Source organism: Plecotus auritus (genome assembly GCF_963455305.1).
Source record: "Plecotus auritus genome assembly, chromosome: 9".
NCBI lineage: Eukaryota > Metazoa > Chordata > Mammalia > Chiroptera > Vespertilionidae > Plecotus > Plecotus auritus.
Window position 1 is genome coordinate 58,841,711 of NC_137783.1, and position 23,845 is coordinate 58,865,555.

At 41.0% G+C, this 23,845-nt stretch overlaps 2 protein-coding genes across 5 annotated transcripts in view; one reads left to right on the plus strand and one right to left on the minus strand.

Moving 5' to 3' along the window:
* The window catches only part of LOC308257526 (mitochondrial import inner membrane translocase subunit Tim23), a 33,839-nt gene extending 24,923 nt beyond the window's left edge, over positions 1-8,916 (minus strand). For both annotated transcript variants that reach the window (XM_080687394.1, XM_080687395.1), the window contains exons 1-2: positions 8,586-8,916; positions 5,952-6,010 (exon numbers count right to left, since the gene is read on the minus strand). In XM_080687394.1, the coding sequence (XP_080543520.1) occupies positions 5,952-6,010; positions 8,586-8,691 (165 nt within the window). In that variant the 5' untranslated portion in view covers positions 8,692-8,916. The remainder of the gene's footprint in view (positions 1-5,951; positions 6,011-8,585) is intronic.
* The window catches only part of PARG (poly(ADP-ribose) glycohydrolase), a 204,568-nt gene continuing 189,612 nt past the window's right edge, over positions 8,890-23,845 (plus strand). The window contains exons 1-4 of one of the 3 annotated variants that reach the window (XM_080687384.1): positions 8,890-9,101; positions 17,198-17,264; positions 18,055-19,038; positions 19,893-20,076. In XM_080687384.1, coding sequence (XP_080543510.1) covers positions 9,056-9,101; positions 17,198-17,264; positions 18,055-19,038; positions 19,893-20,076 — 1,281 coding nt within the window. In that variant the 5' untranslated portion in view covers positions 8,890-9,055. Of the gene's footprint in view, positions 9,381-17,197; positions 17,265-18,054; positions 19,039-19,892; positions 20,077-23,845 lie in introns of all 3 variants that reach the window. The other 2 variants (XM_080687383.1, XM_080687382.1) reach the window with 2 other exon arrangements.

Sequence of the window (23,845 nt, forward strand, 5' to 3'; positions counted from 1 at the left end):
CATGGATTATATACAAAAGGAAATGAGAAAATACAAATATTTCACTACCAAAAAAAAAAAAAATCAAATAAACACAAAAGAAGAAAGTAATGCAGAAAATGAGGGACAAAAAGATAGAAGGCATATAGAAAACAAATAGGAAAATGACAAAAATCTCTCCTTACCAGCAATCACTTTTAAAGTAAACAGATTAGCTCTCTAACCAGAAGACAGAGGTTGGCACACTGGATTAAAAAAACATGATCCACCTATATGTTGTCTACAAGAGATTCACTTTAAATTCAAAGACACAAAAAGACTGAAAGTCAAAGGAAGGAAGAAGTCATTCTATGCAAATAATAACTGAAAGAGAGCAGGGTGGCTATTCTAATATCAGAAAATATAGACTTTAATTAGAAAAAGGTTACAAAAGACAAGGTAGTACATTCTATAATAGCCTATAATAATGAAAGCGTAATATGCAAATCAACTGAATGACCAAACAGTGGAATGAGCATCTGGACAACCTTTTGGACAAAGCCGGGGCTGTGAGGGCTGAGGCAGCAGCAGGGGTGGCTGTGAGGGCCTACCCTTGCACGAATTTCGTGCATCAGGCCTCTAGTATATTAATAAAAGGATTGATACAGCAAGAAGATATAACAATCATAAACATTTACTTACCTAATAATGGACCATCAAAAAATATTAAGTAAAAAGTGACAGAATTAAAGGTAGATATAAAAAATTCTACAATAATAATAGTTGGAGCCTTCAATAGTTCACTCTCAATAATAGATAGCAACCATTATACCAGATAGAAGATATGGAAATATAGGACTTAACACAATAAACCTACTAGATCTAAGAGACACACACTCTACCCAATACATTCTTCTCAAGTGCATGTAGGACATTTTCCAGAGTAGACCATATGTTAGGCCACAAATTAAGTGTCAACAGATATAAAAGATAGCATAAAAAGTGTCTTCTCCAACCACAACGGAATGAGTTAGAAATCAACAACAGAAAATGGGAAAATTCACAAATTTGTGAAATTAAACACCCACTTAATCAACAGATCAGAATAGAAATAAAAAGGGAAATTAGAAAAAACTTTAAAGGTAAGTAGAAAAGGAAACACAATATACCAAAACTTATGAGACTCAGCAGAAAGGGTGCTAAGGGGAAATTTATAGCTATAATTACTTACATTAAAAATAAGAAAAATCTCAAATCAATAATGTAATTTTACAACTTAAAGAATTAGAAAAAGAAAAAACTAAACCCAGTGTTAGTGGAAAGAAGGACATAATGAATATTAGAACAGAGATAAATGAAATCCTATCTAATAAAAGAGTAATATGCAAATTAACCATCACTCCGCTACACCCACCAGCCAATCAGAGCGAATATGCAAATAAACATAACCAAGATGGCTACGGCCACAGAGAGCAGGAGGGAGGCTTGGGTTTCCCTGGCAATGGAGGAAGCCAAGCTTTCTGCCTGCCCTTGCCGGCCTAGGCCTCCACTCAAGGCTACAAAGTTTCAATGATAGAAGATAAATATAGCCCAACAGAAATGGCGGCAGCCATGGAGCTGGAAAGAGCAGGAGGCTAGGGCAAACCAGCTGGCCCCCACCCAGACCTCTATCCTATCTAATAAAAGAGTATTATGCAGATTGACCATCACTCCAACACACAAGATGGCTGCCCCCATGTGGTCAAAGATCCTGCCCCCATGTGGACACAAGATGGCCACCACAAGATGGCCAGCAAGGGAGGGCAGTTGGGAGGGACCAGGCCTGCAAGGGAGGGCAGTTAGGGGTGACCAAGACGGCAGGGGAGAGCAGTTGGGGGCGACCAGGCCTGCAGGGAAAGGCAGTTAGGAGGGACCCAGGCCTGCAGGGGAGAGCAGTTAGGGGTGACCAGGCCTGCAGGGGAGGGCAGTTAGGAGTGACAGGCTGGCAGGGGAGGGAAGTTAGGGGTGACCAGGCTGGCAGGGGAGCAGTTAGGCATCAATCAGGCTGGCAGGGAAGTGGTTAGGGGGTGATCAGGCTGGCAGGCAGAAGCGGTTAGGAGCAATTTGGAAGGTATGCAGGCGAACAGTTGGGAGCCAGCAGTCCTGGATTGTGAGGCCCATTGGGATCGGGCCTAAACGGGCAGTCGGACATCCTTTGAGGGGTCCCAGATTGGAGAGGGTGCAGGCTGGGCTGAGGGACACACACACCCCCGTGCACGAATTTCGTGCACCGGGCCTCTAGTCTATAATAATAAAAGCATAATATGCAAATCGACCCAATGGCCAAACAGCAGAAGGACCATCCGGACAACCACACTATGACATGCACTGGGCGCCAGGCCACCGACAGGCAGGCTGCGGCAGGTGGGTGGGGCCTCCCTCTGAGGGGTGATCGATAGCGGACCCCTGGCTGGGTGGGCAGGGCCTACCTCTTTGGGGCGATCAATTGCAGAGCCCCGCAATTGATTGCCTCATAGAGGGAGACCCAGGCTACCTGGCCCGTGGCACTGCGGTGGGTGGGTGGGGCTTCCTTTTGTGGGGCAATCGTCACAGGACTCCCGGACTGCAAGAGGGCGTAGGCCAGGCTGAGAGAGTCCCCCCACCCCCCAAGTGCACAAATTTTGTGCACCAGGCCTCTAGTAAAGAAAAAGGAAACAGCCTTGTCTGGTTTGGCTCAGAAGATAGAGCGTTGGCCTGGGGACTGAGAGTCCCAGGTTTGATTCCGGTCAGGGGCATGTACCTTGGTTGTGGGCACATCCCCAGTGGGGGGTGTGCCCTTCTTCTCTGTAAAAAATCAATAAAAATATATTTAAAAAAAAAAGAATAAGGAAACAGAAAAATCAATGAAACCCAAAGATGCTTCTTTTAAACACCTTTAGCTAGATGGATTAAGAAAAAAAGTGAAGACTCAAATTACTAAAATCAGAAACAAAGGTGAGGACATCATTATCGATTTTACATAATTAAAATGGATTATAAATCCTATGAACAATTGTATGCCAAGAACTGGGATGAGCTTGATGAAATGTACAAATTCCTAGATACACAAAACTCATCAAGAAATAGAAAATCTGGATAGACCTATAACTAGTAAGTGACTGAATCAGTAACAAAATCTCATAAAGTAAAGCAAAGCAAAGCCCTCCCCAGACCCGACAGCTTCACCTAGAGTTTGGTGAACTCTACCAAACATTTAAAGAATGACAATCTTTCTCAAAATTTTCCAAAAAACTGAAGTGCAGGAAAATACCTGGAACACTTCATAACTCTTTGTATGAGGCTGGCATTACCCTGAAAACAAAGCCAGACAAAGATACTATAAGAAAACCACAGAGCAATATTGCTTTTATGAACACTGATGCAAAATCCTCAACAAAATACTAGGAAACCAAATTCAGCAGCATATTAAAAGAATCATACACCACAACCAAGTGGTATTTATTCCTGGAATGCAGGATGGTCCAATCTGTTAGAACTAATACATGAATTCAGCTAAGTAACAGGATATAAAGTCACACAAAAATCAGACAATTTCTACCTACTAAAAAGGAACAATCTGAAAAAGGAATTATGAAAACAATTCTATTATAAAATAAAATACTTATTAAAGACAAGTAAATGGAAAACATATCCCATGTTTATCGATTGGAAGACACTACCGAAAGCAATCAACAGATTAAATGTAATGCCTATCAAAATACCAATGATGTTTTTGCAGAAATAGGAAAACTCATCCTAAAATTCATATGGAATTTCAGTGAATCCCTAACAGCCAAAACAATATTGAAAATGAACAATGCTTGTGGACTCTCACTACCTGATATCAAAACTTACAAATAAAGAACCCAGAAATAAACCCTCACATATGTGGTCAAATGTTTTTCAACAAGGGCCAAAACTATTCCATGGGGAAAAGATAAAACTGGATATCCACAAGAAAAAGTGAAGCTGGAATTTTATGTAACAACATATACAAAAATTAACTCAAAATAGATCAAAGACCTAAATGTAAGACCTAAAACTATAAAACTCTTAGAAGAGTAGAAAAGCTTCATGACATTGGATTTGACAATTGTATCTTGGTACCAAAGGCACAGGAGACAAAAGGAAAAATAGAAAAATTGGCCTTCATGCAAATTTAAAAATTTTGTGCACCAAAGACAATATTACCAGAGTGAAATGGCAACACACAGAATGGAACAATATATATATACATATTTTAAATATATTTTTATTGATTTCAGAGAGGAAGGGAGAGGGAGAGAGAGAGATAGAAACATCAATGATGAGAATCATTGATCGGCTGCCTTCTGCATGCCCCCCTACTGGGATCAAGATGCAACTTGGGCATGTGCCCTTGATTAGAATCGAACCCAGGATCCTTCAGTCCGCAGGCTGATGCTCTATCAATGGAGCCAAACCAGCTAGGGCGGAACAAAATATTTTTAAATCATGCATTTGATAAGGGGACATGATATTCAGAATATACAGAAAACTCAACAAAAAAGACCCAATTTAAATGTGGACAAAGGATTTGAACAGACGTTTCTCCACAGGAGTTATAAATGCAAATCAAAACTACAATGAGTCACTACCTCATACTCATTAGGATAGCTATGATAAAAAAAACAAACACCCAGAAAATAACAAGTGTTGGCTAAGATATAGAGAAATTGGAGCCCTTGAACACTGTTGGTGGGAATGTAAAATAGCATATCTGCTGTGGAACACAATATGGCAATTTTTCAGAAAATAACAGATTACCACATGTCGCAATTCCACTTCTGGCTGTATAATAAAAAAAATTAAAAGAAGGGTCTGAAAGAGGTATTTATATTTGTACACCATGTTTATAGCAGCATTATTCGCAATAGCTAAAACATGGAAGCAATACAAGTGTCATGGACAGATGAATGGGATAAGCAAAATCTAATATTATTCAATGGAATGAGATGCTAAATAAAATAAGCCAGTCACAAAAAGACAAATACTATATGATTCCATTTATTTGAGGTATTTAGAGTATACAGAATCAGAGACAGAAGGGTGACTGTCAGGGGTTGGGGGAGGGTGGAATGAGGAGTTATTTTGTAATGGGTACACTAGTCCTCCCTTATCCATGGGTGATATGTTCCAAGACCCCCCAGTGGATGCCTGAAACTGTGAATAGTACTGAACTCTATACATGCTATGTTTTTTTCCCTACACTTATGACAGTTTAATTTATAAATTAGGCACAGTAAGGGATTAACAGCAATAACTACTAATACAACAGAACAATTTTAACAATATACTGTATTAAGTTATGTGAATGTGGTGGGTCTCTCTCTCTGATAACAGAAAAGGCTACTAAATGACTAAGAGGAGGTAGCATAGATAGTGTCGATCTGTTGAACAAAGGGATGATTTATGTCCTGTGCTGTACGAAGCGGGAGATTTCATCACACTATTCAGCATGGCATGTGATTTAAAATTTATGAATTGTTTATTTCTGGAATTTTAAAATTTAATACTTTCAGAGCAAAGTTAATCATGGGTAACTGAAACCACAGAAACTGCGGGAAAGGGGGGACTACTGTATAGAGTTTCATTTTTTACAAGATGAAAGATTTATGGATATGGTAGGTGGTGATGGCTGTACAAATGTATTTAGTAACAGTGAACATAACACTTAAAAACAGTTATATAGCAAATTTTTTGTTATTTTACCACAATTTAAAAAATTTGGGGGAAAAAACCAAACCCCAAAACCTTTAAAGAGATTTAATCAACTAATGTCAGGGATAAGTTGCAAGCCAAATCCCTAGGGTATATGAGAAAAAAGGGTGAAGAGATACCAGAGAACTGGTGCCTCCAAAAGTACATATTCAGATCAGGTCAGCATAAATACCTAACATTTAAAATGGTAAGCACTTAACTAAGTAAAACCATAAAAGGACTAGTCTTAATCTTACCTGCACGAGATACCGTGGATCCACATTTAAATAAGGAGAGAGAGGATTCATACCAGTCACTAGAAGAAAACAAAGCATCATATTGCAACAAAAAGTTTAAAGTTATTTTATTTAGTATTAATTTTGCTCTTGTTTCATGTTTTGCAATTTTGACTTACAGACTCATTGACTGTGATATTTTCTATAACTTTTCTATGCATATCCTTCTTGTCTGGCAGTTTTGGGGCTACCTCCTCCTACTGTCTTTAATCTCAAACCAGGTATTACAGTGATGGCTCAGGCACTCACACATGGATATTGGCAGTAACACGTATTGAATAATCAAAGTACATTTAAGGAAGCACAGCTCAGGTCAATTATAAAGCTAATTTCTTTCTACTTTGCTACAAGAGTGCTTGCCAACTGTACAAATTGCAAAATAAAACTGACAAGAAACCAAATAATTCCATGGGAGAAACAGTGTTTGGGCTATGTGCTGTGAATAAATATTTTATGGCAGTTCCATGTTAACAGTTGCTGACAGAGTTGATTTACTATGGCAGGGTATATAATTTTCTGGCCATTACCACAGGGATGGGGGTTAGGACGAAAGAAAACGGAAACTCAAGAGGGCCAGACTTGAATCCCACTAACTGAAGTTAGAAAAATCTATCAAGGAAAATAAACTTTCTCACATTTTAAATTTAATCTTTGGATCCTTCTGTATCTTAGTTGATTGTTCACAAATCTATGCATTTCCCATGACTGTGGTCTTTTCATCAACTGAAAGGCCTAGTAGTTCCTAATTCAATAGCTATCTTGTATTGTGTTAGTTATCCCTGTATTGACACCATCCTAGTCCAACCATTAAATCTCACCTAGACTACAGTAGTAACTTCAATTCACTTTTTTTTTTTTTAAATCCTCACCCGAGGATATTTTTTCCATTGATTTTTAGGGTGGAAGAGAGCATGAAAGAGAGAGAAATATCGATGTGAGAGAAACACATTGATTTGGTTGCCTCCTGCACGTGCCCTGAGGGCCCAGGCCGGGAGGAGCCTGCAACCCATCCGAGATAGTGCCCTTGACCAGAATCGAACCCAGAACCTTTGATTCACAGGCCGATGCTCTCTCCACTGAGCCAAACCGGCTAGGGCCCTTCAATTCACTCTCTACATAGCAACAAGTGATTTCTTAAGAAAAGGAAATCAGCTGAATGGCTGTCATTTACACTTACAAATTCAAACTCCTTACCATGGCTTACAAAACACTACATTAACAGCTGCCATTCCTTGCCCCTCTGAGCTCAGTATCTCCTACCACTCCAACTCCCTTGCAATTTTGTAGACACATCTAACAGTTGTTCCTCGAACATGCCAAGTTTGTTTTTTTCTCAGGACACATGTACTAGACATTTTCAGTGGTGTATTTGCCTCCTCCTAGGCATTTGTATTCAGGTCATAGCCCAAATATCAACACCTCTAAGTTGCTTCCCCTGACCCATTCTAAAATGGTTTCCTGCTTCCAGCACCATCTCATGATCTTGCTTTGCTGCCTTTACACACTTAACACTAACTGAAGTGTTTTTATTTGTTACTTTGCTCATTTCAGTAGGATGCAAACTCCGTGAAAGCAGCAGCCTTAAAAAAAAAAAGAAATTAACTGCTTAAGTTCTGCTTCCATTAAAGTCACAGGTTCATTATAGATGCTCAATGAATGGTGTTCACCCTTCAATCTCTCACTTAGCCTTCAATTTTAGTCAAGTTAATATAACAATGCTTTGCCACATTAAGGCGCACTACCTCCGTGCTCCAAAACTCAGACTCCTAATATTTATATATAAACTGTGTTTTAGATGTAGTTTTGACACAGGTAACACTAGGAACTTGAAAAGTTGTTGTTGTTTTTTTGTTCTTGAGCATAAAGGACCTAGAGAAACAATACAAGAATTATCAAAAAAGAAAAAAAGTTTTATAAAGCCATTATCCTCCACCAAGTTCCTACTACCTTTAAGTCCAAGTTCTAGTCATCCCACAACGTCCGAAAGATCTGGAATACATATTCATAGGAACGAGCAGAGGGCAAAGGCATGGTTCATGCTTCTGCACCCTCGACCTTGTATACTGCCTTTCCTGAAATTCTCTCTTCATGTAAGTGACCTGTAAAGTGCAGCTCACGTCCCAGCTCCTCCAGTGTCTCGACTCCTATTTCTTTGTCGCCTACCTGTATTATTGAGTGTTCTGACCTCACGGCTACTTTGCGGTTTAGAATATGCGGCTTTGTGCTAAAGTGTTTTCTACGCGATCCTATTTGGAATACATTTACGTGGAGAGTTGGGCTCTCCTCTTAACGTAGGGCCAAATACACAGACCACCACACAAGGAGATAAATGTGTGGGAGGAAAGATAAGGCACAAGGCTCTGACATAAAAGGAAGAAAACATGCAACATCTCTGAGTCCAGGTCAACCCCAGAGAGCTTGTCGGGGACCCATGGCTCCCAAAATTTGCTCAGTCTTGACAGGGCGGCAGCGAGACACACCACTGACATTGAAGACTGTGAACACCAACAAGTAATAGAGGACAGGGCACGCCGCATGCCTGGCGGAGTCGCAAGAATCAATCAGAAACGATCGCAAGCTGCGCGCAATACTTACGCGGGACTCCGGCCAAATCCGCGTGCGAGTAACCAGCTCCGCCGGCTCCGAAAAAGCCAGCCAACCCCCCTGTGGTCTTGTTGCCGCTTCCCCCGCCGCCCTCCATGGTCTCGCAGCAAACTGGCCGTCACCCCTCACCACCGCCTCAGGCCGCGGTCGTCCGTTTGGCCGTCGCTCTTCAGTAACGACGGCGGATGCACGTTACTACCGACTCCTTCACACGCTGACCTTCCGGGCGCCGGTGTCCGCTAAGCCTCATACTTCCGCTTTGCGACGTTGTACGACCCGGAAGCCGGACGCGCCCGACGGCAGTTTTCCGGTGGTGGGAAAGTGAACGGAGTCAGAATCAGGGCGGCGCATCCTGAGGCAGGCGGGTTCCCTGTGGAAGAGGGAAGGCAGGCGACTGGGTAGGGCCTGGCTTGGGAAGCCGGCGGAGCAGCAGCTGCAGAAGCAGGCAGCGCAGAGAGGGAATGGTGCCCGGAGGCGCCGAGAAGGAGGCGCAGTCCGTCCCGCAGGGTTAGTGAATGAGGCTGTCCGCCCGGGCCGGCCGGGGACTGTGCGGTGCGGGTCCCAGCATGAGTTCGGGCCCCGCCTGTGAACCCTGCATCAAGCGACCCCGCTGGGGCGCCTCTGAAACTTCTCCGCCGGCCGCCTCCGACGCCCGGAGCTTCCCCGGCGGTCAGAGGCGCGTCCTCGATCCTAAGGACGCTCCTGTGCAGTTCAGGGTCCCACCCTCCTCGCCAGGCTGCGTCCCGGGGTGGGCGGGACCGCACAGAGGCAGCACCACCTCGCTTGGTACGTGGGGAAATAAAGACCTTTGCCCTTCGCTTCGGCCCAAACCTCCTCTTGGTCTCTGTGAGGACCCAGGGACTCCAGTCACCCCTTCTGGTCTAGTGTGCACCACTTTGAGGTCCCCTTACTGAGCCACGAAGGCCACTAGTGGGGAAATGGGGCCACATTTTTCCTGTTGTGGTGTGAGAAACGCTGATGATCGGTCACAGGGTGGAAAATGACAGGAGACTCCACCTTTTTGCTTTACTAGGGTTTGACTTGAGAAATTGTCTTAGTCGTTAAGGAGGTCTAATTGTATATGTGAAACTTCAACCTCTAGATTGAAAGAAACTACAACACAACTTCCCTGAATTCAGATTCTGGCTCCATGAGTGCAGAGCTGTTAGTTTTAGCCGGTGCTGTACTAGTGGTTCCATTTAGGAGAGAATGCAGTGTGTGTACTTGACTTGACTCTGGCGTGCAGGCTTGAATAAGAGTCATTTGGCCTCTGTCTTCAGGCCCTAAAATTTGTAAGGAGAGATAGGCAGTTACAGAAGTCAACATAATAAAGGGTAATGGGTGTTTTGATAGATGGTAGGAATCCCTAATCCAGTCTGGGATCAAAGACAATCTCCCAGAAGATGAGATGCTTAATTTGAGGACTGAAGAATGGGGACTGAGGAGTTAGCTAGGTGAAGAGGAAGTAAGGAAGCATTCCCAGCATGCAGCTGATGCATACTGTCAAGGGAGAGTGAGTAGTGAGAGATGAGACAGCTAGGCAAAGACCAGATCATATTAGGACTTGCAGGGTTTTGCACTTTTATGTACAAGGCAAAGAGAGGCTAATAAAGGATTTTTGGTAAGGGAGTGGCTTGGTCATGTATAATCTTTTTGGGGCTTGGGATAAAGTTCCCTGTGCCTGGTGTGTGGAAAATGAATGGATTGAAAGAAAGCAGAAATGCAGGCCCAAGACTCATTAAAAGTTAATCTAGGTGGGAAATAAGATTGTTTTATATTTAGCTGTGGGCAATAGGGAAGGGGAGAAGTGGTTCCATTTAGGAGAGAATGCAGTGTGTGGGTTTGTACTCATAAGAAATATATCTGTGTTGTAAATGAAGGTTTGGAAGTTTTTGGCATAAACATGATAATTGATGTTATGGAAGTTAGATCATATAAAGCATGCAGAGGAAATAAAGGTGACCTAGGACAGAAATTTTAGGAAACTACCATTTAGAGTAGACTGAAGAGAAGCAGCCAGAGAAGTAGGGGGAATCCTGGCTTTTGTTGTGTCGTGTAGGGAAGATAGCATTTCAAAAAGGAGGTCAGGCAGTCCTCTGGTGAGTGGTGTACACTTCTCTTAGGATTTAGAGGCAGTGGGGAGCAGACCTAAACTAAGTACTGAAGGATAAGCAGAATTTGCTGCATAAATCAAAGAGAGAACAAATTATATAGGCAGAACAGCATGTGCGGAAGGTGGTAGGACTGGAGTGCAGAATAACATTGGTGTCAGGTGACCTGGGAAAGCGGGGCAAGAGCTTATCATAGAAAAACTAGTGCCATTTCAACGCATTTGGACTTTGTTCTTTGGTTAATGGGGAGCCACTAGAAAGCTTTTAAGAAGGGGGTTATCATTTGATTAATATTCTAGAAAAGGTTGCTTAGGCTGTGGCCTTTGGAATTTTCTAACTGTAAACTACAGTTTCAGTTTCACTTAGCACACAGAGTAAGAAATACATGTAACCTGGTAAATATGCCATATTTATAACAAACAAGTTTTTCATGAAATAACTAGATGTCTGGTGCATGAAATTCATGCACTCAGGGTCGGGGGGGGTCCCCTCAGCCCGGATTGCTAGATGGTGCAGGCCAGGCCGAGAGACCCCACCAGTGCACAATCAGGGCCGGGGAGGGATGCGGGAGGTTGGCCAGCTGGGAAGGGACCGCAGGAGGCCTCTAAGGGAGTGTCCAGCCCGTCTCGCTCAGTCCGGATCGGCTGGACCCCAGAAGCAAGCTAACCCACCAGTTGGAGCGTCTGCCCCCTGGTGGTCAGTGCGTGTCATAGCGAGCGGTTGAGTGGCCTTAGCATATCATTAGCATATTACACTTTGGTTGGTTGAATGGCCAACTGGACACTTAGCATATTAGGCTTTTATTATTTAGGATACTTATCCTTACTATGTATGATGCATTTTTATGTTGTCTGAATTATCTCATTAAAAATGTTGGTCATTTGTAGTTTATAAAACATGGAAGGTGAAGACTATAAACAGGAGACCAGTTGCAGGAAATAAATGCAGTTGCAGCCCTGACCAGTTTGGCTCAGTGGATAGAGCGTCGGCCTGCGGACTGAAGGGTCCCAGGTTCGATTCCGGTCAAGGGCATGTACCTTGGTTGCGGGCACATCCCCAGTAGGAGGTGTGCAAGAGGCAGCTGATTGATGTTTCTTCTCCCATCGATGTTTCTAACTCTCTATCCCTCTTCCTTCCTCTCTGTAACAAATCAATAAAATATATTAAAAAAAATAAAAAATAAATGCAGTTGCAGTTGTCTAATAAGTGATGTACCTATTGTGATGTTCTTCTAATGTTGGTGCTGTTTTGAAGATGGAGGGGAAAGGATGGCTTTAAGATTTTGGATATAGATTTCAGAGGACTTGGTGAAGGAGAGTGTAGGGGAGAGGGAACTGAGAGTGACCTCCAGGAATTGTATCTGACTTACATGAGAAGCTAATATGTGGTCCCATTAACTTTATCCTATATAATAAAAGGCTAATATGCAAATTGACCAACTGGTTGTTATGATGTGCACTGACCACCAGGGGGCAGACGCTCAATGCAGGAGCTGCCCCCTGGTGGTCAGGGCGCTCTCATAGGGGGAGCACCGCTCAGCCAGAAACCAGGCTCACAGCTGGCGAGCGCAGAGGTGGTGGTAGGAGCCTCTCCCGCCTCCGTGTCAGTTGGACATCCCCCAAGGGCTCCCCGACTGGGAGAGGGCACAGGCTGGGCAGAGGGGACCCCTGCCCACTCTCCCTCAGTGCTTGAATTTCGTGCACCAGGCCTCTAGTTTACATAGGAAGGAGGAAAAGTTATTTGCAGGTGGTAGGGGGCAGGCATTCCTCACTGGTTGGATTTTCTGAAGAAGATGAACCAAATTAATACTTGGGCTGTACTTTAAATGTGTAAATGTTTTCATTATACCTGGCACAGGACACCAGTTAACAAAATGTTCAAAGTCTAAATCTATCAAAAACTGTTGTTTCGAATTTTGGAATTTTTTATGAACTTGGTATTTAGAATTTTTATGTATAGTTATCCTAGGAGAAGTAGGTAGGATAAGGAAGTGGGTATTTCTTCAGTGTCTTTAAATTTTGTGTTATTTATTTTCCTGGGCATATTTCTTATGTTGATTAAGATTTGTATATCTACATACAGTCAGAATCTAGCATGCCATTCATATTCTGATAGGGCATGATTTGTCCAGTTGTGTTGCTGTGGGAGCTCCCTTTTTCTGCCTGTTATAACTACCTAGAGTTTCTCTCCCATTCTACAGATGGTGTAAGTGTAGGGCAGTGGTTGGGGAATGGGGGTCTGGATCTGACTTACCCACTATTCCCTATCATTCTTTCAACCTTAGAGCTGTCAAAAGCATCTTCAGACCTCTTTCCTCATCTCAGAAACTCCCCCACTACCCATTGCTCTTGGTCTCACTACATCCTTCCTTCCCATACCTTATGTTGCTGCTGCTGGAGGAAAGAGACTTTTTGTGGAAATGGGGTGTTCCTTTGATATGTAGGTGAATTTGACAGATTTTGTGTCTTTTGCCTGTATGTGTAGCACCTAGTTGAATTATTTGCTCATTGAAACATGCTAATTACTGAATGATGTTACTGATGAGATTATGTGTAAATGGTGTGAAGTCAGAATAAAGTTGGATAACTACTAATTTCAGTGACAAAAGAGATAGGGTGGAAGTGTTGGAAGAGAATAAATACATTTGTTGAGTTTCTGCTCTGTGAGACTGGACACTTAATATTTTCTCTCATTCATCTACGTAAGTAGGTATTGTTAACCATATTTTATAGGTGAGAAATAGAAACTCAAAGAAATGATGTACTTCTAAGTGACTGAACAAAGTAAGGTCTTGTTTGACTCCATATCTTGTGTCTTTTTCATCACCTATTGCCTCCCTTTCTATTTGCTGTGATTATTTCTAGTTAAAAGGCAGAAATTCCCTGGGAAGCATTATTTCATGCTTACTTCAGGAATAAGAAGGGTAAAACTGAAACAGTCCTGTGATGTGTCGCAAAAGAAACCCTTGGAAGCCAGAAGTAGTGGTATTTGAAAGAGAAGTAGGCAGACCTTTCTCTGGGGCCCTCAGAAGGAGTTGGGAATGTTTTATTAGCACGAAGTATCAGTCCCTCACCTGTTGCTTCTCCTCCTTCATCCTATTCTCAGGTTTCAGGGATGATAATAGGAAGTCTGAACCTAGAGAGGGAAGCCAGGCTCAGAGCCAGAGCTTCAGGAGAGAGCTCCCTTTTTCTGCCTGTTATAACTACCTAGAGTTTCTCTCCCCACTCCAGCGATGGTGCAAGTGGTTGAAGAGCCCTGCCCTTCAACTGCCATGGAACACTTTGTAGTTTTTTATGAAATAATGTAGGCAGTATTTCGGTTCTACAGACTTGTCATTGTGGTACTGTTTCATGTGTATTATAGGAACCTAGCCATTGGATACCATATAATCCTTACATTTATGGAAAAAGGTGTTTTAAATTCTACACATAAATTCTATAAAAGTGATTTTGTTTTGGGGGAGTTCATTTCTGGTTTGTAATTTGAGGACTTTTTATACTTGCTGTATTTAGTATAATGAAATTAAATAGAGAAGTTGGAACTATAGAAAACGTCTCAGAATCAAGAGGTTCATCTCTTATTCCTTTCTGACTAAAACTAATTTTTTTCTGAAGCCTGATTTGCTGTATTTAATTAAAACACCAAAAGTAGTGGTATTTAACATGAAATATTAAACATATATGTAATTACTTTTTTGAAAGAAACTATTTTGAAAAAGCTAAACAATTTTATTAGATAGACTGTTAGTATTTTTGTGGAAGGTACAAATTATGTGGCACTTAATTACAGTGATAAATAAGCTGTTGATTTTCATATATTTGGGACAGCATCTCTTTTGCTCATGTTTTATTTGAGGGCCATAGGTAGATGAGAATGAGTCTATGATTTAATATGCCTAGATTCATTGCAGTTTAGACCAGTAGTTGAGACTGTTCAAGATTTTGTTTTTTCATACTAAAATATTATATACATTTAATCTACATGAAGTACATTAACTTTTGAAAGCATGTTTATTTCTAACTAGAGGCCCGGTGCACGAAATTCTTGGATGGAGGGGGGGCTTGTCCCTCAGCCCAGCCTGCACCCTCTCCAATCTGGGACCCCTTGAAGGATGTCCGACTGCCCGTTTAGGCCCGATCCCAATGGGATCGGGCCTAAACGGGCAGTCGGACATCCCTCTCACAATCCAGGACTGCTGGCTCCCAACTGCTCGCCTGCCTGCCTTCCTGATTGTCCCTAACCGCTTCTGCCTGCCAGCCTGATCACTCCCTAACCACCTCCCTGCCAGCCTGATTGATGCCTAACTGCTCCCCTGCCAGCCTGTTTGCCCCTAACTGCCCTCCCCTACAGGCCTGGTCACCCCTGACTGGTATCCCCCAACTGCTCTTCCCTGCAGGCCTGGGTCCCCCCCAACTGCCCTTCCCTGCAGACCCAGTCACCCCCAACTTCCCTCCTCTGCCGGCTGGGTCACCCCTAACTGCCCTAACCAGCAGGCATGATCGCCCCCAACTGCCCTCCCTTGCAGGCCTGGTCCCTCCCAACTGCCCTCCCCTGCTGGCCTGATCGCCCACAACTGCCCTCCCTTGCAGGCCTGGTCCCTCCCAACTGCCCTCCCCTGCTGGCCTGATCGCCCACAACTGCCCTCCCTTGCAGACCTGGTTCCTCCCAATTGCCCTCCCCTGCTGGCCATCTTGTGGTGGCCATCTTGTGTCCACATGGGGGCAGGATCTTTGACCACATGGGGGCAGCCATCTTGTGTGTTGGAGTGATGGTCAATCTGCATATTACTCTTTTTTTTAGATAGGATAGAGGCCTGGTGCATGGGTGGGGGCCAGCTGGTTTGCCCTGAAGGGTGTCCCGGATCAGGGTGGGGTTTCCTTAGGGTGTGGGGTGGCCTGGGCGAGGGGCCTGAGGTGGTTTTCAGGCTGGCCACGCCCCCTGGCGACCCAAGCAGAGGCCCTGATATCTGGGATTTATTTATCTTCTACAATTGAAACTTTGTAGTCTGGAGTGGAGCCAAGCCTTCTGCTCGCTCCATGGTGGCAGCCATTTCTGTTGGGATTTATGTATCTTCTATAATTGAAACTTTGTAGCCTTAAGTGGAGACCAAAGCAGGCCAGGGCTGCAGAAGCTTGGCTTCCTCCATCGCCGCGGGCAACCCTAGCCTCCTGCTCTCTCCAGCTCCGTGGCTGCCGCCATTTCTGTTGGGATTTATTTTATCTTCTATAATTGAAACTTTGTAGCATTGAGTGGAGGCCTGGGCCAGCAAGGGCAGGTGGAAAGCTTGGCTTCCTCCATTGCCAGGGAAACCCAAGCCTCCCTCCTGCTCTCTGTGGCTGCAGCCATCTTGGTTAGGTTTATTTGCATATTCCCTCCTGATTGGCTGGTGGGCGTGGCTTGTGGGTGTAGCAGAGTGATGGTTAATTTGCATATTACTCTTTTATTAGATAGGATGCTTATATAAGTTGTGGTTTGCATTTATTTATGTTGCTTTTCTCTCTACTGAGCTACTTTTGCTACTGTCTGCTGCTCTTTTCTATCTAGTTATCTCATTGGCAACTCAAATTTAGTATGTTCAGAATTGATCTAATTATATTTTCCCCCTAAATCCAGACCCCCCCCCCTCCATTTCTATTTAATGCTGTCCCATCTTTTAAGTCTGTCAAGCTTAAAACTTAGTGTCACCTTTGATTTCTATGATTATGAAGTCTGTAATGACTCACTTCTCAATTTTTTCTCTCTATTCTCACAAGGATTAGTTCTGGTCCTTGGCAGTAGTTCTCCAGACTAGTTGATAATGAAAATCACTTTTTGAAAAAAATACAGATTCTAGCTCCCCTCATACCTCCATCATCACACATACAGACTCTGATTCATTATGTGTGATGTGGCTCTGGGACCCACTTATTAGCAGCCTCCCAGTGATTCAGATGGGTTTGGGATCCACTGACCTAGATCTATAGTTTTCTTGCTGGTTTCTACCAATGAGGTTTCTTCTTGCCCCTTCAGGTTTGCCCTCTAGGCTACATGTCTCATGCATTACTGGGACTTCCTTGTTTTGAATTCTGGAATTACAGCTCTGAGTGTGACTTTTGGTACTTTTTTTGTAATTCCAGGAAAGATACTATTCATTTGCATGTTTACAGGTAAGGAATCTGAGACACAGAGAAAGGACCCTTCACAAAGTCACATAGGAATCCAGTGGGAGAACCAGGATTTGAATCCAGGTGGTCTGATTCTAGAGCCTATACTCTCATTCATAAGGCCATACCAACTCTTTTAGAGGCTGGTTGCTTTCTACTCTATGACAAATGTATTTATATTTATGTTCCTGTATTATTTCCTATTGCTTGAGTGTGAAAGGAGTGATAGATCTTTTCAACCCACAGAACGTAGCATAGTGAATTACATGTGTATATGCTGTTACAAGTATTTTCTCTTTGAAGGTATGTATTCATATACATTAATGTTTTGGGTGTTGTTTTTTAACAGTTTTCAAACAAAAGACTATTACCAGTTGGATGGACACTAAAGGAATCAAGACAGCTGAATCAGAAAGGTACAGAAACATATGTATATAGAGAAATGAATGGCATGATATATGGATGTTTTATCTTACTTCATGCTATTTTCTCTCCTTGCTTTCTCAGTTTTTTAAATCCACATTTATTCATTCTTTCAGTTTATAAATAAAAAGTTTTTAGAGTCTCTTATATACTTTAGATTGTCCTATATACTTGAGATACAGAGGTGAAGTAGAAATAATTCTATCTTTAAGATACTTGTAATGGTGATAACAGATACAGAAACACATGATTACAGTAAGTCTTCACTTATGTTTCAATAGATTTCACATCTTTAAGTGAAATGACATACAGTGAAACCAGTTTTGCTATAGGCTAAATGATAGAAACAAGAGTTAAGTTCCTATTGCATCTTATCAACATTAGAACAAAATGATATTGAATGAAACAACGTTATTCAAGGACCTGCTATACTACTTAGTGTGGTAAATGCAACAGTAAAGGTATAAACAAGGTACAGTGGTAGTAAGAATGTAAAACAAACTATCCACTTTAGCTTTAGGAAAGACTGCACAGGAAGTGACGTTTATGGCTTCATCCTGGGAGGTATTTACTAGGCACATAGTTGGGGAAAGGGCATTATAGGCATATGTGCAAATACATGGAGTCATGAAAGAGAATGCTGTATGCTTAGATAATCACAAGTAGTTTAATTATTGCTATGATGTTGGAATGTGGTGGGGTAAGTGGTTTCTTTGCATCATAAGTTCTTTCTATTATAATGTAAGTTCTGCTTTGTCATTAGTTCTTTCTATTTTCTTATAGTTTGCATAGTAAAGAAAACAACAATACAAGAGTAGAATCCATGATGAGTTCTGTACAAAAAGATAACTTTTATCAACATAACATGGAAAAATTAGAAAATGTTTCTCAGCTAAGCATTGATAAATCACCAGTTGAAAAAAGTACACAGTATTTGAACCAGCAGCAGACTGCAGCTATGTGTAAGTGGCAAAATGAAGGAAAACACACTGAGCAACTTTTGGAAGGTGAACCTCCAACAGTAACTCTGGTATCAGAACAATTCAGTAATGCTAATGTTGATCAGTCACCTCAAAATGATGATTACAGTGACACACATAGTGAGGAAAGTAGAGATAATCAACAGTTTTTTATACCTGTAAAGCTGGCAAATGCAAAGCAGACTACAGAAGATGAACAGGCCAGAGAAGCCAGAAGCCTCCAGAAGTGCAGAAAGTCTTGCCACCTTGTGGAAGACTGTGCAGGTTATCAACAGGGAGAGAGAGATGTAGTGCCAGAGAGTCCTTTGTCAGACATTGGCTCAGAGGATGTTAGTACTGGACTGAAAAATGCCAACAAATTGAGTAGGCAGGAAAGTAGCCTAGGAAATTCTCCTCCATTTGAGAAAGAAAGTGAACTCGAGTCACCAATGGATGTAGATAATTCCAAAAATAGTTGTCAGGACTCAGAAGCAGATGAAGAAACGAGTCCAGGATTTGATGAACAAGAAGATAGCAGTTCCACCCAAAGAGCAAATAAACCTTCAAAGTTCCAAGCCAAAGAAGCTGACTCTGAATTGAAGAAACAGTCATCTGCTAAGGGAGGTGAAATTCGATTACATTTCCAGTTTGAAGGAGAGAGTTGTGCTGGAATGAATGATTTAAGTGCCAGACTACCTGGAAGTACTTCTAGCCTGAATGTAGAATGCAGAAATTCCAAGCAACATGGGAAAAAGGGTTCTAAAATCACAGATCATTTCATGAGAATGCCTAAAGCAGAGGACAAAAGGTAATTTTTTCCATCAGGAGTATCTTCAATAGTGTAATGCATTTTGTAATTTTTAAGGGGGGTTTAGCAAAGATACAGTTTACACTGAAGCAAAGAAACAGTTGTTTCTTGCTATCTGTTTATGCTAAATTTGAACCTAGACTCCAAATTTTAAATTCTGAAAAGGCCAGAAACAGAAAAGAAGATGTAAATAAATATTGTTAATCAGTTTTTTAGTTTAATGAACTTCCTTCTGAAATTAATGTGAATGATCAAGACATAAAAATATTTGATTGATAGCAGCTACTGTTTATTTAGCCGTTCCCTAGGCCATTGTATAATGCAGTTTCTCTAATGCTCTGACAGGCATGCAGATGGTATTGTACTCACTTAAAAAATAAGAAAACAGAAATTTGGGTTAGAGAATTCACTGAAATTATGTAATTTGTGGGTCTTAACACTAAGTTTTAAATCCCAGGCTGTCTAATTACCAAAAAATATATTGAAAGTTACGTTTTTGCAAATATTCCTTATGGAATCTTAAAGCCCATTCTCTATTATTTCTATGATTTATTTTTCCTATCAAAGTTCACTTCATGAAAGATTTCTGGCAGTGTCCATATTCTTACATGGTCCTTTCTTCAGAAAGTGATTTACTTGTGTTTGGAAATTTCTTCCACAAACTATTGAAACTGAACTCTTGGGTTTTACTATAAGCTTTATAAGTTTTTTTTTTTTTTTTTCTTAATTATCAAGGAGAAAGACAAGCTTGGCACATTTAAAACAATAACATTCTAGGTAAGATTGGTATTGTGTATCCAAGTGAATTTAAACAGTAAGTAGTTTGTGACTGAATACATTTGTTTTGACCTTAGAAAAGAACAATGTGAAATCAAACATCAAAGGACAGACAGGAGGATCCCTAAATACGTTCCACCTCACCTTTCTCCAGATAAGAAATGGCTTGGAACTCCCATTGAGGAGATGAGAAGAATGCCTAAGTGTGGGACCCAACTGCCTCTCTTGCGACCATCTGCCAATCACACAGTAACTATCCGGGTAGGTTATTACCACTCACCTATAAAGAGAGAAGAATCTAAGTCTTGATTTCTTGTGATACTTAATTCATGTGTAAAACAGACCAAGGCATAAAAAAGTGATTCTCTTTTGTGCATATAAAGTACTGAGAAGTCTAGAGAATGTAGAAATATAATGATAGCTTAATATGATACTTAACAAATCCGTAAGATGAATCGTTGTCAACTGATGAGAAAATTGAAATTTTTTGTATTTTTAAGAAAATTTATTAATTCTTTTTAACAACAAATATTTAGTTGACAATATTTATTTAGCAGCTACTACATGTTAGGTACTGGGTTACTTCCTAAAATTCAAAGTTATGGTCAGTATCTTCAAATTATACTTTAGTTTTGCTCTCTCTTCTCAGCTTTAGATTTTTCTAACATCTCCATCATTGTTCCACAGGTATCTAAAACTCAACATGTCTAAAACCAACCTCATGCCCTAGCTGGTTTGGCTCAGTGGGTAGAGCATTGGCCTGCGGACTGAAGGGTCCCAGGTTTGATTCCGGTCAAGGGCACATGCCAGGGTTGTGGGCTCGATCCCCAGTTGGGGGCGTGCAGGAGGCAGCTGATCAATGATTCTCTCTCATCATTGATGTTTCTATCTCTCTTTCCTTCTTCCTTCCTCTCTGAAATCAATAAAGATATATATTTTTAAAAAATAAATAAAACCAACTTCATTTTAAAAATTATGGTTAAATATGCATAATATAAAATTTACCATTTTAAAATGTATGTTTCATTGGCATTTAGTACATTCACAGTGTTATACAACTATTACCACTATCTATTTTCAGAAATTTTTCATCATCCCACACTTAACTTGGTACCTACTAAATAATAACTTCCCATTCCTTGCAAGTCCTTGGTAATCTCTTTTATACTTTGTGAGGTTTTTTTTTTTTTTTAAATATATTTTTATTGATTTCAGGGAGGAAGGGAGAGGGAGCGAGAGATAGAAACATCTGTGATGGTAGAGATTCACTGATCAGCTGCCTCCTGCACACCCCACACTGCAGATCGAGCCTAAAACCTGGGCATGTGCCCTGAATGGGAATCGAACTCTACATGACCTCTTGGTTCATAAGTTGACGTTCAACCACTGAGCCACGCCGGCCAGGCCTGTGAGTTCTTTTTTAAAAAATGCATCTTTATGAGGTATATAAAATTGACCCATTTTTAAGTCATCAATTCAGTAATATTTAGTGAATTTACTTAGTTAGTCATCACCATAATCCCATTTTGGAAGATTTCTATTACTCATTGGGCAGTTTTAAATAGTCATCTCAGTTATTAGTCAGTTTCTGTTACTAGATTTTACAGGAACTACTTTTTAAAAATCCTTTTTATGGTACAACTTAGTCTAGATGTAATTAAATAAAGTACATAAATCATTAGCATGGTTAGAGGTGGAAGCAATGTTTAGCAGGGTGGTGGGGTTTGAGCTGAGCTCAAAAAGATGAGCAGAAATTTCTGAGGTGGAGTTAGTAAGGCAAGAAAATCTCAAATACCAGTAAATACATAACCTTTATAATAAAAGGCTGTGTAGCTGAAAAAGATTTGTTTTAGGAATGGAAAACAATTGGTTTAATAGACCTTAGAATTTGGCTGGGAAATGATGGAGGAAAAGCCTTGAAAAGTATACTGGGTTCATATCAGAGGGCTTCAGGTGCCAGGAACTGTACTTGTCTCAGTAAATTATGGAAATCAATAAATCCCTGTGCCGGCAATAGTTGGGTTGTAACAAGATTAATCAAAAAGCTGTATGTAAAAAAAGAATAGAAGTGAGGCTGCATTGGAAACAGGTAAAATTCATAGGAAATGAAAAGTAAGGAGATAGTAATTATCAAATTGTGCTTCATTGATGTGGTTCAGGAGTTCTTTTGAAATTTGACTGAAGTTTTTTGTGTTTTTTTATTTTTTTTTTATTTGAACGTGAGTATTAACACATTTTTATTTTTTTAGTTTATATTATTTTTTATTGTTGACAGTATTATAGATGTTTCCCATTTTCTCCCCACTTATCTCCCTCTGCCCAGCCCCTGCCCCCCTAACCCCTGTCTCCACCACCCTATTGTCCGTGTTCATGGGCTATGTATGTAAGTATGTAAGTTCTTTGGTTTATCTCTCCTCGTTCCCCCACCCCCACATTGAGGTATGTGAGTCTCTTCCATGCCTCCATGCTCAGCTCTTATTTTGTTGGTCAGTCAGTCATTTTGTTCATTGGATTCCACAAATAAGCGAGAACATGTGATGTTTGTCTTTCTCAGATTGGCTTATTTCACTTAGCATAATAGTCTCTAAGTCCATCCATGCTGTCCCAAAGGATAAGAGAGTCCCCCCCCCTTTTTTTTTATAGCTGCATAGTATTCCATTGTATAAAGGTCCCACAGCTTTTTTATGCATTCATCTACTGATGGGTACTTAGGCTGATTCCAAATCTAAGCTATTGTAAATAATGCTGCTATAAACATAGGGTGCATATATTCTTCCTTATTGGTGTTTCAGGGTTTTTAGGATATATTTCCAGAAGTGGGATCATTGAGTCCAGTGGAGTTCCATTTTTAATTTCTTGAGGAAACTCCATACTGTTTTCCATGGTGGTTGTACCAATTGCCACCAGCAGTAAACTTGTTCCCTTTTCTTCACATCCTTGCCAACACTTATTGTTTGTGGATTTATTGATGGTAGCCATTCTGACAGGTGTGTAGTTTTAATTTTCATTTCTCTGATGATTAGTGACTTTGAGTATTTTTTCACATGCCTCTCAGCCATTTGTCCTCTTTGGAGAAGTGTCTTTGCCTGTTTTTTAATTGGATTGTGAGTTGTATGAGTACTTTATATATTTGGAGATTAACCACTTATCAGATGTATCATTGGCAAATATGTTCTCTCATACATTGGGTTACCTTTTCATTTTGATAGTGGTTTCTTTAGCTGTGCAGAAGCTTTTTATTTTTTTCTTTTGTTTCTCTTGCCCTAGGACAGTGGTCGGCAAACTGCGGCTCGCGAGCCACATGCAGCTCTTTGGCCCCTTGAGTGTGGCTCTTCCAGAAAATACCATGGCCTGGGCGAGTCTATTTTGAAGAAGTGGCGTTAGAAGAAGTTTAAGTTTAAAAAACTTGGCTCTCAAAAGAAATTTCAATCATTGTACTGTTGATATTTGGCTCTGTTAACTAATGAGTTTGCCGACCACTGCCCCAGGAGATGTATTGGCAAAAGTTCTGCTATGTGAGATGTCTGAGATTTTACTGCCTATGTTCTCTTTTAGGATTTTTATGGTTTCATGGCTTACATTTAAGTCTTTTATCCATTTTGAGGTTATTCTTGTGTATGGTGTAAGTTGGTGGTCTAGTTTCATCTTTTTGCATGTGTCCGTACAGTTTTTCCAACATCATTTGTTGAAGAGACGTTCTTTACTCCACTTTATGGTCTTGTGTCCTTTGCAAATATTAATTAACTGTAATGGTGTGGGTCAATTCTGGGGTCTCTGTTCTGTTCCATTTGTCTATATGCCTGTTCTTGTTCTAGTACCAGCTGTTTTGATGATAATGGCTTTGCAGTATAGTTGGATATCTGGTATTGTGATCCTTTAAACTTTATTCTTCTTTCTCAAGATTGCTGCAGCTATTTGGGGTCTTTATGGTTCCATATAAATTTTTGGAGTATTTGTTGTAGTTCTGTGAAGTATGCTGTTGGTATTTTAATAGGGATTGGGTTGAATCTATAGATTACTTTGGGTAGTA